Consider the following 15,850-nt stretch of genomic DNA (forward strand, 5'->3'; position numbering starts at 1 on the left):
AAGATGGATTGCTGAAATGAGCACTAGAGAAATGACAATGTTAAATGGTCAGACACAGGGCGACCAGCCAGGAACGGACACTTGGTTCTGTAACTTAAATAGTGCCTGCCTAGATTATTGTTTTGTGGCAGGAAACACCTTAAAGTGGATAAAATCATTCACCATAAAGAAACAGAAAACCAGCGACCATGCGCTATTGAAAGTGGAACTACTGTGGAAGACCATTGAGGTGAATCAACATAACATACACCCAATAGAACTATCATGGGGCAGGAATAGACTATGAATTAAAGCACCCGCCATTCCCAAACTAGTGGCTCATCTGGCCAAAAACATCAAAAGTAATAAAAATGCAGTGGAATACAGATTGCTGCTGAAGGAGTTTGAAGTGAAGAGGGACACAAACAAAATTACGACAATTTCAAGGAAACATGCATATAATACAGGTGAAGATGAGGAAATATCGAGCTGATCTTCGAAGAGTCTGACGAAGCAATTTGCCTGACAAAGAGGAACGATTGAGGCAAAGTAAACAAGTGTATAAAAATTGGTTGAAATCCTCAAAGATCTGGAGAGCACAGGCAGATACTGAACAAATGCTAGCAGCAATCAGCACCTCTAATACACAATCCCTCTGGGAAATTATAAACAAAGGGGAAGATTTCCAGTCTGCCTTAATCACTAATCAAGTCTCAAAAGAAGACTGGGTTAAACACTACACGACCCTTTTTAAAGCAAATGACGCCACTAAGTACACCCAAAAGAAGTTTAACTCATTTCCCTGGCTCATAGAAATCGATCGGGAGGACATATCATCAAGAATCAATAAACTGAGCTCCTCAAGAGCTGCTGGTCCTGATGGCATCTCTAACCATATGCTTAAACAAAATGGGAAAGCCTGGACTGACTTCATCATGGCCCTTTTCCAACAGATCGTCAGAACCAGAACTATACCGCAAACCAGGAAAGAAGCCCAGATAGTTCCCATCTTCAAGAAAGGAGATCAAATAAACCCCAGGAACTATAGGCCAACAGCCCTCTTATACTACAATGGGAAGTTATTTTCTTCTATTCTACTAAGAGACCTAAAAAGCTGGGCCATCAAGGCAGGTGTCTTGGATAAACGCCAGACTGCTTTCATGACTTGGCTTGGTACTCCTTTGAATTTGTTTCTCTTAAACTTGTTAAATTTACGTGCACTGGAAAAAAAAGGGAACATTTATCTAGCATTTATCGACCTCAAACAAGTCTTTGATGAAGTCAATCGAGATCTCCTGTGGGCAAAATTAAATAACGTGGAATCTTGAGAGGATGGACAAACATTAAGCATAACGATGGGGGGGTTTGGGAAAAGGACTTGGATCTTCTTTCTTTTGTTAAAGGTTGAAAAGAAATTTGATTTAACCAATAAAACAAAAAAAACAAAAAAAAGAACAAATTAAATAAATGGCACTGCCCAGAAGACCTCCTGGAAGCTATACAAGCACTTTATACAAATACAACAGTACAAATAATTGTCTCACAGGGAGGTGACACGACCGAGAAGATCTTGACTTTCAAGGGCAACAAACAAGGCTGTGCCTTAGCCCCCTTTCTATTTGCCTTATATCTGGCGGACATAAAAGATTCCCAGGAAGAAATTTGAGCATTTCCTCCAAAGATGGAAGACATCGAGCTAGCCTGGGTCCTATATGCAGACGATGTTGTCTTCATTGACCAAACTGCTTTAGGGCTCCAGAGCCAAATTGCTGAATTCAAGAACTATTTGGATGGAAATAGAATGAAAGTCAACACAGACAAATCCATGATCCAGATAATGAAATATGCTTGAGGTGCCAGGAAGAAAAAGACGCCTTTCACTTGTAGAATTGAAAATCAGGCCTTGGAAATAGTTGACACAACAACTTACCTTGGGGCCAGAATTAATAAAAATATCAATGAACAGGCGCAATATAATTTTATCAGGGAAAGACTAACCAAACTGCACTGGAGATATGGAACCTGCTCCATGATCCCAATTATCTCCTTTTACAAACAAAAGGTTGTGCCTATCCTGACCCCTGGAGCAGAGTCACTCTTAAATCTGCCCTGGGAATCATGGGGAAAATTCGAGGCTTATTCCTGGTAAAAAATCCTCAGACTTCCAAATTGTTTGCCAGTTGCAACAATTAGACATGAACTAAGACTCCAATCCATGACCTCGATAGTACTCGGGAAGACAATCTCCTTCTATCGTAAATGCATAATAGACAACCTGCCAATCTCTTTTGAGATCTTGTCAAATCCAAGGGTGAATAAGGGGGCAAATTCTTTCAGACCTTGAAACAGAAATGCAGTGATACATTACTGTGCTACAATATTGAAATAGAGACGCTCAAATGCAATCCGTACAAGGCTAAGAAAATCCTCAGGGAGGAAGACTGGGTCGAAACGGACTCTCTGAAGGCCCAAAACAAACATTGTCACAAAATCATCTGGGAAAGGAAATAATTGAATCATCCCCCTCCGTACCTGACAATATTTCCTTCATCTCAATACAGGGAGCTACTGATGCGTTGCAGGCTGAACCTCCTGCCACTGAGGGAAGTGCAGTTATTAAGAAAACAGATCACACTGCAAGACGCCAGCTGTCGCTACTGTAGAAACCCTGAAATTTTAGAAACAACTAGGCACCTGACACTCTCTTGTCCGAAACTTCTACGATTAAGGAGCAAGTATCTGGAGGGCACTACCGCTCAACTTGATATAACCACAGAGGAGGAGTGGTGGGAAAGACTTATGATGGTAGATAAAGTTGGCCAGACACTGGATGCCCTTAAACTGGTGGAACTGATATTTACATCGCTAATGGAGGGTGATGAACTGTGTCACGTTGAACTGTGTCACGAGGAGGACTCCTAATGATGCCTAAGAGTGAGTGTGGACTAACACATTTTTCCTCTATGTTAAAGGTTGAAATTTTGGTTTAACCAATAAAACAATTTTTAAAAATGGTGGCACAAATGCAAATGCAAAGAGACTGCAGAGATGTAAAAGCAAACACAACCTAAATAAATTGGAATTTTAAAAAATGGTGGCACATAGGCAATGCAAAGAGGGTGCAGCGATGTAAAAGCACACACAGCCTAAATGGGAATGTCAAAAAAAGTGGCACAAATGAAGTGAAGATAAGAAGTAGGTTAGGGGAAGCAAGGGAGGCAGAGTTAATAGGCACAATAATTGGTTCAGAAAGTTAGTGGAGGAGCCAATGAGAGAGTTCAGCCATCACTCACGGGTAGATATGCTCGGAGCGTAGAGGTCATGGAACCAAGTTCATGGTGTAGCAGTATGTAAGTCTGGAGGCTGAATCATAGTTTGATGAGGTAGGACAAAAGGTGGTGGACCTCTGGGCCCTCCTCAGCCTGGACAGGCTCAGACAGGGATTTAAATGTGGACCTTTGATGGAGGGGCCTGCTTCCGCCTGCCGGTGCATCTCATGGCTCAAGTGTGGTGAGGTAGCCAATTGCAGAGGGGGACAGGCTTGCAAGCAGTGGATGGCTCCTTTGCCCTATACAGGGGAGCCATCCACTGCCCTAAGTAGTAATGTTAACCTTGGTGAACATATAGTGCACCTGCAAGCCCTTTGGAGAGACTTACACCTGTATCGACTGCTCTTTGACCATTTTATGTCCCCAGTTTTATTCTCAGGTACCCAGTACTCCCTAGACCCTTGTACCACTTACTCTTCGAATCCACTCCTTTCTGGCCGAGGTAGATGAGCAGGAACTATCAGGAACGGAGTTCCACTACCTTCAATTTTTAACTGTTTAAAGTCATATTTTTGCAAACATTTTCACCATCCCGGAACTGTACCTTTTGAAGTTAAAGCATACCTCTTCATGTTACCACGCTATAGCAGTTGGAGCTAAATTGAAATCTGTTTCGCTTTACATATACAAAACCTGATGGACATCTCAGACTCAATGAACTCTAGCTAGTTTCATCTTAGCCAGGGGAAGAATAAAAAGGCCCTGTCAACACTAAAAAGGAATCTCTCCTCACACTCCAGCTCCCTCTGATTTTTGGAAAACTTTCCAAGTAGGTAAATGCATAGACGTTATAGTTGATAAAGACCCAGGGAATTTGTAAGGGTGCTATTTTAATGTCAGGTGGCTATGTTTGATTTGTCCCTTCATGCCACTGGACAAGAGGGCAGTTGTAGCAGGAGGTTTAGAGACAAGTCGATTGGATTATTGCAATGCATTCCTGGCGGGTACTTCAATGAACCTGATCAGCAGACTCTAGGTAACTCAACATTGATTTGTTTCTGGATGAAGGAATAGTGCTCATGTCCAGGCTGCTTGCAGGAATCTGTGGTGTTTTCAGTAGAGTTGAGAGTTCAGCTTGTAACTCTCTGCACTAACTTCAGATGCATATTTATGGGGCTTCACATGCCTGCATTAAGAATAGCATCACACAATATATTTCATTAGCACCCGGGGCGGGGGAGCCAACCAATCATGTTGCTGGGATCACGGGCTGAATCCCATGACTCAAGCCTGCATTCTAAGCAGCCTGATATCTACTTCCTCCGCTGGCCATCTTCCCACACCCTCCCCCTCCTATCCCCTCCCTTCAGCTCCCCCATACTCTCCTACCCTCACTTAACTGATTTTTCAGTGGAGGCGGCTATGTCACTGCTGCCGCTCCAGCAACCTGGTCCACCATTGAAATGGAAGAGGGGCTCCATATGGAACCCCGCCTTCCAGGTCCAGGGCGGCCATCTTAAGTAATTATTCTGTTTCGATGAATGGGACGTTGCATCCCGTTCGTTCAAACAAATACATTGCTCTTATCACCCCAGGTTTCCAGATTTAAAACCCGGGGTGCTAAAAGCAATAACACATAATCTGGTGTGCTGGATCGGGTGGTAACAGATGTGCTTGGGCCTGTACCTTGGACTCTGGGCCGTTACCACCCAATCCATCCCACCGGATCTGGTGTTATTGCTATTAGCAACCTGGGTTTTAAATCTGGTAACCCAGGTGCTAAGAGCAATATATTTGGTTTCAATGAACAGGATGCAACGTCCCATTCATCGAAACAAAATACTTATTTAGAAAAAGTGAAAAACAATACAGTGTGAACACCTTCTTTTGCCCTACCACCCACTTGGCTGTCAACCTGTCTGCTTCTACCTACCCTGGCACCCGCCAAGGTCAAAGTTCCACTTCTTTTTTTGGTGCACTTCTACCTGCTTTGCGGTCCTGAAAAGGGAGAAGGATTTTGCCAGAGACTCTGCTGAGTGGGCTTGAAAGTGCTACGGGGCAATCATCCTGCAAGCATCCGTCTTTTCCTATTTAAATTGGCTGTTACTGTTCCACCAGATCCTGTTTTTCCCCTTTCCCATTGAATTTTCCCCTATCTAGAAACAGGTGTACTGTACAGATAACAGAAAGAGCTCCTATGGACGCCTTCTCCTAACAGGCACCGAATTCAGATCACATTCAGGCACGGAAATATGAAACCTTCATGGCTTTATTTATTACCAGACCATCCTAATTAAATCCCATTTCCCAGTATTCTACCAGATCTAATAGCAGGATAGAAGAAATACACAGTTGCCAAAATCACCACAAGAAAACAGACAAAAGTGTTTATTAGGATACCTTACGCAACCCAGAATGTCCAACCCATGTTTGCATCGCCCCTAAACAGATCTCCCTTTTGCTTTTCCATATTAGTGACAACCCTTGACTCTCCTTAGTGGCTACGCATGCACAGTGCCAAATAATCTGGCCATCCTTTTCCCAATAAACCACTCTGAGTTTTTAATAAGGACTCCTACCTTTTCTTGTCATGCGAGTGTGAGAAGAGGCAGCCCACTGGTCAGGTGGTGTAACGTGTTGCTTGATAGGTCCGAGTTGCGGCACTGATCTGTAAAAAAGAATTCTCTTAAATTTGAGATTATGAATTAAGTACAAGCGTTTATTTTGTGTTGCTTGCAAGACAAACAGACAACATCCTAGCTTTTAGCCCATTGCCAACCAACCAATGATCTGCTGTTTTTATGTATTCTGAGATGCTAGACCCCCACATTTTGAGAGGTAGACAGCAGGCCTTCCGGAACCTTATTCCCACCTCCTGCTTGAACAAGGCGTGCCATTATCCTGAGGGACTAGTCCATCCTCAATGTCCATGTTCATAAGAAGCCACATTATGGTCTACTTCTAGGTAAATATGGCTGCACACTCATCCTTCTGGTTACATCCTCCTCAGGCGAGGGGCCTAGGGCCTCCACCCCTGTGATGTCTTCTAGCATTATTTTCAGGGCAAGTTCAAACTGGCGCAGTCCATTAGCTCTACTCCTTGCCCCAGTAACCTGAGGCAGGGAAAATGTTCATGGTCAGCAGTTTAAGGCTCACATGAGCAGTCAAGCTTATAGCAGCCAGAAATACCTGTAGCCAACAGGGACAGAGGGATGTCCTAACCAAGGTCTGTTAGAAACCATAAAGCAAAGTAAGGAACACTAGGGTTGGGGGTATGGGATGACATCATCATGGGGTTGAAAAATTAAATTCTTCACTACCTGTAAAGAAAAATGTCCAGTCCCGGCCCATCATGTAATAGTTTTCTCGTCCCTCTTGTTACTGTGTTTATTTATTTATTTATTTTATTTTCATTGACCAAGGGATCCCCAAAATTGCCACAGACCCAACATCCACTTCCTTGGGTCGGGGTTATAATGCTTAATTATTGTTCCATTTATTAATGTAGTTATGTCTAATGCCATTATTGATGTAATCTGTTGTATACAATGTAATTAGTGTTTCACCTGTGATGGCATCAGTGATGCAATCTGTGATGTCATCAGTGTTCTCATAGAACATGTTATTAGTGATGTCATTTGTGATGTCATCATTGTGGTCATAGACTGCGCAAGAGGGAGTGTGAAGTTAAGGTGGCTTTAGCTGAATTTCAGGGGTTTCGTTGCATTAAGTTCACACCTTAACGTCCCTGCAACAAATGTTTTTTTCTTGAATTTCCAAGGTTTTGTTATACCATAGTTCTTTTCTGCATCATTGTCCATGGCCTTTGGCTGTGCCCACTGTATATTTTAGAACACTACCAGACCACTAGCCATGGCCTTTGGCCGTGGTCAACTGAATATATTTTAACACTACCAGACAACTAGCCGTGGCCTTCGGCCATGCCCACTGTCCATGTTAGAACAATACCAGACCACACCATTGGGCACAGCCTCTGGCCGGGACCACTGTCCATTTTGAAACACTACCAGACCACTAGCCATGGCCTTTGGCCATGCCCACTCTATATTTTAAAACGCTTGCAATCTATCGCTCAAAGAAGTTCATCAATCACAGACTGATTTTGCCGAAGAAGAAAGTACGCAAGACAAAATAGCATTGGACTCTTAAAAAAAGTAATGAACACCAGAAAAATACATGAGAGAGGAGATGTTCCAATAAATATGCTGGCAAATATATAAGGTGCTCACATTTTTAAAGCCCAGCAATCTGTAGTGGTGAAACATTCCCTGGAAAACAAAATCCCAATACGAGACACGTTCTTGTGGTCTTGTAGGTAAGCATCTGCATTGGGAAAATGACAACCTGAGTAAAGTCCTGGTAGCCAAATACTTGAGCAAGCTTTCCAACCTAAAAGAAACCAAGGGGTTGCCTCAGCCATCTGAAAAGAGTTACACTGTTAACCCACATTTGTCCTTTACTTGTGCCCTGAAAAGCAACCACAATCGGGGGTAAATAACTGCACCAGTGCCAGAATTGCAACCTCTCTTGCCATATCCTGGGTAAATACTCATGACTTACTTGCCCTCTCATCATTTCCTCTCCTCACCCCATGTCTGGCATTCAATAATACTCTGCTTTATAAAGATAACTTGAAAGGTACACATACCACAGTGTCACTCAAACATATAAATTCGTATAGCACTATGTTAGGCAAAAAAGTCTACAATTGTGGCATTATTCCCCCACATCTTGACTAGGAGACTACAAATACCATAATGCAAGTCAGCAAAAAGGCAGAAAAACTGTCTCTCAGAGAGCACTGAGAACATAAACGATCTTTAACCATATATATATATATATATATATATATATATATATATATATATATATATATATATATATATATATATATATATATATATATATAAACAAAAGGTTATTCTAGTTTGCCTCAAATGTGCAAGCTGGATCTGCAATTCTCCATGTATTAGCAGCTGCTTGTCCAGAAATGGCTGCCCTTTCCCTATGGACCTCAAGGCAGCTTGACCATTAGAGTGCAATACTTACATGGACTGACAGTAGCATGATTTAAAAAAATAAATAATGCGGATGCCATGTGTTTTCTTAGTGTGTGCCGAGATATTTAAAACTAAGAAAACACATGGCATCTGGACTGTCCCCCATCCATGCACTGACTGGGAAGTACCCTGTTTAGCTGCAAAACAAGGAAGACGCCGGCCCCCTCAGGCCAAGTTGCATGTGTCCCTGATTGCCTTCAAAGTTTCGACCAAATCCATCACATGAGTCAAAGGTTATTAGCAAAGAAGATTACCCAGGCTTATAGCATTGGGAGTCTTGATTCTATTAAAGACACAGAGGTGAGCATTATGCATTAACTCTTTAATGCCACTCTTCACAGCAGCTTCTTCAAGTCTTAACATTTCTGTTTTACATTTTATTTATTTTAACAGTAAAACAACCAAACTAAAACAAAACTTCCACTACACCGGACTACAAATCCCCCTCAGGCCAAGTTGCTCTAAGTGGTCTTGTAACTTGCGCTCATTTATTAGGCAACATGGCATGAGGATTCCTTGTTTTGAAGCCAAGCCACGTCAGTCCTGGTTACTGCATGCATGGGAATCCCTGATGCCTATAGTGTCACTGGGCATGGCCAGTCATTTTTCACCCCTGACATCACTGTAGCTGTAAATATATACATTTCAACTTTTTTCTATAACCGCAAGTACAGAATTACAGATATCCACGGCTATCTGTAGTCATACGATAGCCACGAATATAGGAAAGACGGCCACAACAAAAAAATGCTTTCCTGCCCCCCCAGACCCTTACCAAGTTTACCCTTCCTCTGTGCCTGCTTCCCACATGCCCATGATGGTCTCCTCACCCCCCTGTACTCTCCCATTCCCCTACAACACACGCTTTTACCGTGATGCAGTTTGCTATGAAATGTCAGCTTTACACAGCTATAGTTGAGGTTACAGAAAAGCTTTTGTTTTGCAAATTACGTCCTTAGACCCCTTCCAACTCTCAAATTTCACGTGGTGTCCTCTTAGCTCCTTCCCCCACCTCTAGACTGATGGCATTTGCATTTTCTTTTACTGGCACATTGTTTTTTTCTTGCGTTTCATTTTCCAATACGTGTGTGTCCCTAATTGTCTTTAAAGTTTCGGCCAAATCCGTCACACGAGTCAAGGTTATTAGAAATGAAGATTACTCGGGCTTATAGCCCCAAGAGTCTTGATTTTATTAAAGACACGGAGGCGAGCATTATGCATTAACTCTTTAATGCCGCTCTTCACAGCAGCTTCTTTAAATCTTAACTTTTCTGTTTTACTTTTTTTTTTACACAGTAAAACAACCAAACTAAAATAAAACTTCCAGTACACGGGACTACAAATTCCCAGAAGGTCCACTGTGTCCCTGTAGTTTTGTGTCCTTGCCCGACAACCAATCCTGATCCAGCACCTGCCCCTATGTCATGTCCTGTCTGTGGCTCCTCCTCTTTCTTTGGTGATCCAACAATAAACAATTCAACTGAGCCACTTAGCTAGTGCCGCCCCCCCCCCCCTTTTGGCTCCCCTTGGCACTTCCCTGCTGGGCTCCCACCAGCACTTGTCCATACCTTGCCCCCCCATCCTATCTCCTGCACTCTCTTCACTGCACTTGCATGTCCGAATGCCACAAGGCGTAGTGGGACCACATTGTATATTTATTGTTTTGCCACAGTTATTTACTCTACTTGCTCCCTCCCCACTTGCCTTGTGGGGCCTGGAAACCCCATTCTGTTGTATATGCGCCTAATAAATGCCCAATAAATAAATAAATGAATAAAAATAAAACCGACAAACTTCACCTCCAATAGTCCCAACATGAACACTTCATCAAAGCTGAAGCCTGCTCCTGATCCACAAACAACCACTCCCATAAGACTTGCCATAGCATCGATTAAGCCCTCTGCTCAGTTGCCTTTAAGGTCATCACCTTGGAATTAACCAGACACACAATTAGGGAGGGACAACGCAGCTACAAATCAACAACATCACAGTGCCACAGTATCAGTACATGAGTTACATCAGCAGTACTACCACCCAATCATCCCACTTTGCGTATGACGGGTGAGATAATGCTCGCCTCCATGTCTTTAATAGAATCAAGACTCCCGGCGCTATAAGCCTGGGTAATCTTCATTCAATGTCAAGAGTGGAGGCGAGCATTATGCTTGTTCAAAGCCGTCTAAAATGACTGCAGCCACTGATGAAACCGGCTTTAAATAGAAAGTCTTAAATGCAGCCTCCGTGGACCAATCTGCAGATTTTAAAATATCATGCAGGGAAGCCCCTCCTGCGAAGGCTTTGGACGCCATCGCTCCTCTGACGGAATAGGCCCCAGATATGCCTAAGTGTATTCCTGACAGGTGCATAACTTCTCTAACCCACCTAGCTCTGGTGGCCAAAGTTACCGCATGAAAGGGTTTCCTATGTGCGATCAACAACTGATACACCCCCCACAAAGCTTAATCCCTTAGGGAACCTTCTGTTAATCCTTAATGCACGGAGCCACACACAGTTTGGGCTCATCCAGGAAATACAGGTATGAGATGACTGAGGACGCACTCTTAGTCCTCCTAGCGATATGAAAAGCCACCCCTTCCAGATAGAAAACCTTCCTGTTCACTTCCAGCGCTTTAACATCGGACACTCTCCTACACAAAACTAAGCCCAATGGCATTGCCAGCTTACTGGACAGCTGATGTACAGACAGCCACTCATTGTCAGGCCACTGCTTGAAGAGACGGAAAACTACCTCTACGTCCCAGAGGACGGACTATCTGGCTGTGGAAGGTTTGTGCAACTTCACTCCCCGCAACAATCTAACTATGTCTGGAAGCTCTCCGATCAGCAGGCCATCACATTTCTCGTGACCTGTGGAAATAGCTGACCTACATACTCCTATTGTGCGAAAGGCTTGCCCATCCTAGGATAATTCCGCTAAAAAGTTCAGGACCTAAACTACAGGTGCAGAAATGGGATTGTGAAAAACCAGAGGGTGTGTCACAATCTAGTCCCCGGGAATCCCAAACTCAGGTGGCCAGGGAACGGTCACTGTTTTTGGACCCTGACCCTAGGGGTGGACAAGCGAGGGAGGATCACCTAGGTAGGGGGTCCTTGTGGATTGGGGAGAAGCACCCGATTGTGAGACATGGCATCCCCCTTTTTCCACATCCTATCTAACCCCTACAACTGCTTATTTCAGGGGAAACTACAATTCATCCCCACTTTACATTGACAACACTACTGAGCCAAGGAAGATGAGGAATGAGGCTAGAAAGATTACATCTACTGACTTGCAATGGATCTGTCCCTGTAGTGGGCCAGGCAGTGTCAGGCACATAATCCTAACTATACACACATGCCACTTGTTAACACTCCCAGGATAAAAGGTGGCATGCACAGGAACAATTTGAGTGGGTACAAGAAGGAACAGCTCTTTTGGGGCTAATGCAAACCAAGCTATGGAAGTTGGAAGGCCAAGGAGCTGATCCAAGCTAAGGAGCTGACGCCGCAGACGGGCTAAAAAACAGTGGTGTGGAAGGTTGCCCAGAGCAATGCCAGTGGTTCAGATTCATTCAAAACCTTCCACCCATCACTTTTTTGGTTGTAGTTTGTCTCACTATGTGAGAGAGGGTATGCCCAGACGTGGATCCCTTGCTCACTGCGCCATAAGGAACTAACCCCACCATGGAGGCCCAACTAGGCCGAAACGTGTCTGTGGTTGCTTGCGTTTCTATGCCGAGGGACCTGGCCTAGCAGTTTGGGCTGGACTACTACCATTGGTGGCAGTACCTGACTGATTTGCATATGACTGGACCCCTTTTGCAATGGTGCAGATGGGCTAAAAAATGGTGGTGTGGAAGTTGCTCAGAGCAATGCCAGTGGTTCAGATTCATTCAAAACCTTCCACCCATCACTTTTTTGGTTGGAAAACGAGAGAGAGCCAGGCGAGAATTCCCCTCTTACGGGAAGCGGTAAGCGTTCCAAGATTGAAACCAAGTGAGCATAAGAGATAAACCTTCAATGTACTTGAAAGTGTCCTCCGTCCCTCCCGGGTGAACGGTAGAGTTGGGGAGGAGCTGAGGAGACATTGGTAACGGCCTTGACTGCTGCATGAAGAGTGTTGATGAAAGAAGGCCAATTAACACAACCAGTGAGTTATCAAAAGCAACAAAAGCCTGGTTTGTGTTAAAAGCCAAAAGTAACTGTAACTCAAAAGTTGAAGGTTGCGCGTGTGCCAATAAAACACGTAATGGAAAGGACAATTGCTGAATTGTAAAAGGAAAGGATAGAAAGTAACAGAGTGTTCCTGCAAGGTGAAGTCGCACTTTCCAAAGTCTCTGTCATCTGTTCTGAGTTTAGATGTATTCCACTGGCAATCAAAGGCAAGAAAGTAACTGTGATCCCAAAAGAAAGTTGAATAAGTGAAAAGCAAAGTATATGAACCTGAAATGTGCCAATATGGCACAAAGTATATGAACTTTGATAAGAAACTACAAGTACCAAGAGGCATTGGTGTATTTCAAGATAAGGAAGATAGTGAATGGTGGAATTGTTTAAAAGAGAGACCAAAGTGGTCATGCAGTCGTCTACATAAAAACTGTACAGTTTCTAAAGTCTTCGACAGTGAAAAGACATGTGAGACAAAACGTGGGGAAGGGACCCCCCACGAGGAGAATAGGTAGGCTTGAGCCTGGCAGAGGGAAGCCTGTGCAGAACTATGTGAACTGTGTGATAAAGTGAAAAGGTGAATAGACAGGCTCCAGCCCGGCAGAGGAAAGTCTGTGCAGAATGCGATAAAGTGAGAAAGTAAATGTGAAAAGAGAGGCATGCTCGACCCCGCCCGGTGGTGGGAAGTCTGTGTTGAACTGTGGGAAAGCAAAAGTATAACTATGTATTATGACAAAGTGGATGAAGCCTAAGGAAGTGAGTGAACTACCACAAGCTTGAAGCACAAGCCTGAACTGTTAAATTGTACCAGTAAACCAAAGTGTGCAAGACCTGTGGGGCTGAATGTGGGAAAGGGAGTTGTTACTGAAGCCATTTAAACATTTCTTTTGAGACGCTATTTCCCTTTTTGTATCCCCTTAACACATTTGTCATTGTTAGAAGGAGGGCGAGGTTCGTTTTATTTTAGTGTGGGCCTTTTATTTTGACTAGACTGACTTGGACTGGTTTTGTTATTTTTTTTAGAGACTATCCCATTTTAGAGTTAGGGCCAGTTAGAAATTCTACCAACCCAACCAAAATACCAAAATGAAGGTTTTCAAAACTTGTATCTATTGTGTCTGTGCCTGCTACTTGATACCATGCCTTCCTTACAGGATGAACACGTCGCTGCGTGCACCATTCTTCCCACTTAGCCCAATGCGTTGGCAAAACTCCTAAGGGTCGAAGGCACCCCTGAGTCTTCGACGCAATCTGCAGTGGCTCTCCAAAGGCTTGGCAAATCCCGTTGTTGCCTGAAATTCTGCATGTCAACAGCTGCAGCGACCCTGCTTGCACCAGAGAATGTTCATGACCCTGGGTTGCTCAATAGAATCGGAAAACACACTTGCAATTTCAACAACAGCACCACAATCACTATCTCTGCCTGTTGTTCCCTGCGGACATTCGCCAGGGTCCTCCCTAGCATGATGAACAGGGGGAAGGGATAATGCAGTGCACCCGTCCAACTGTGGAGGAAAGCATCTGTCCCCTGTGTCCCTGGGTCCAGTCTCCAGCTGTAGTACCTGGGCGTCTATGCTTTCAACCTGGAGGCGAAAATATCTATGTTTAACAATCCCCAGAGGTCCTGTAACTGTAAGAACACTGGCCTGTGCAAACTCCAATCACTGGCATCCTCCAGGTACCTGGAGTTCCAGTCTGCTATAACGTTTGGCTTCCCTGGAAGATATTCTGCTGCTATCACTAACTTCCCCTCAAGGCAATAATGCCAGAAGTCTTTCGTTATCTCCACTAGCATTCACGACAGAGTTCCTCCTAACTTGCTTATGTATTGCAGTGCCAAGATGCTATCCATCTTCAGCAGAATGCAACAGTTCACTCTCTCTTTGGCAAAATCTTTTAGTGTGAACGAACCCGCTAGCAGCTCTAAAGAGTTTATGTGCAACTTCAACTCATCTGCAGACCATTTTCGTCCTGCCTGCAATTGGCCACACATGGCACCCCAACTGGACCTGCTTGCGTCCGATTCCATCACTAATTCCGACACTTACCCGAATATGGCCCTGCTGTTCCAGGCCTCTACGTGTTGCAACCACCAGTCTAGTTCTACCTTCCCGTCTTTGTCTAAGGGTACAAACTGCTGATAACTTACTCCCTCTTGAAAGTGCCTCATCTATAGCCTTGCAGCTCCCTGTAGTGTAGGGGCCCTGGGAATATGGCTTAGTTGGAGGATGCTAATAGCCCTACTATCCTTAGTAGATTCCAAAGCAAAAAATGCATCTTCTGAAACGCTATCCTCAACTCTTTCTTTAATGCTTTTATCTTTTGCTGAGGCAATCCTAACGTGGCTTTATTGGTATCTATCACAAACTCCATCTGCTGTCTCAGAACTAGTTCTGACTTCTCCTGATTGATCAGAAACCCAAGGGACACCAGCAGGGCACTCATCCATTGCACCTGACTCACTAACGTCACTTTGTCCCGTGCTAAGATCCAAATATCGTCCAGTTAAACTGTAATCCTGATCCCCTTGTCCCTGATGGCTTCCACCACTGGTCTTAATAGTGTTGTGAAAGCCCAGAGTGCCGAGGCCAGGCCGAAGGGCAGGCACGCGAACTGCAAACTCAGACCCTTCCATAAAAATCTGACAAACCGTTTGTGGTCCTGTGCCAGCGGGATGGTCAGGTAGGCGTCCTTCAAATGCAGCCTTGCTAGACAATCCGCTTTGCGAAGAATGTCCCCAAGGAGGTGACTACCCTCCATTTTGAAGTGCCTGTAGACTAGTAAACTGTTCAATTCTTTGAAGTTCATGACTGGCCTCAACTTCCCCTTCCTGTACACCAGGAGCATATTGCTGTAGAATCCCGCTTGTCTCGACATGCACTGCTCAATAGCTCCCTTCTCTAATAGGCTGGACAGCTCTGCATCAAGGAGTCTCTCCTCCTCCCTCACCATTTTGAGCTGTGTCTGGACGTGTGTCTGTTGCAGTAAACCCAAAATCTTTAGTCTGAAGCCTGCTACAGTCTGCAAAACCCAAGCATCGCTTGATAGCTTGTGCCATTTAGTTATACACTGCAAAGTCTGTCCCTCAACCCTGGGGTAACTCTTGCCTTGCGCTCTTGCCTTGCGCACTTACCGCAGGCAGCGCTTTGCTGTCTGTAGCCTCTGCGACCTCTGTGGCAATGCAGATCTCTTCCTCTGGAGGGGAAAAGGCACCATGTTGCTTACCCTCACGGTATTGGGCTCTGGATCCCTGGGGCCTCCTTGTTGAGTTGAAATGGTCGGCTGAACAGCCCCTGCGATGGCTGGTCCCTACAAAAACCCATCCCGGGAATATTTTATGGATGCACTTCTGGC

General features: G+C 44.4%; 1 protein-coding gene across 1 annotated transcript in view; it reads right to left on the reverse strand.

The window, feature by feature from the left end:
• LOC138467890 (UTP--glucose-1-phosphate uridylyltransferase) overlaps positions 1 to 15,850 on the reverse strand; it is an 839,807-nt gene that overhangs the window by 804,763 nt on the left and 19,194 nt on the right. The window contains exon 2 of the mRNA XM_069608192.1: positions 5,828 to 5,916. Within this exon, the coding sequence (XP_069464293.1) occupies positions 5,828 to 5,840 (13 nt within the window). The 5' untranslated portion in view covers positions 5,841 to 5,916. The remainder of the gene's footprint in view (positions 1 to 5,827; positions 5,917 to 15,850) is intronic.

This window comes from Ambystoma mexicanum, chromosome 4q (assembly GCF_040938575.1).
Source record: "Ambystoma mexicanum isolate Mex_15411 chromosome 4q, UKY_AmexF1_1, whole genome shotgun sequence".
Lineage (NCBI taxonomy): Eukaryota > Metazoa > Chordata > Amphibia > Caudata > Ambystomatidae > Ambystoma > Ambystoma mexicanum.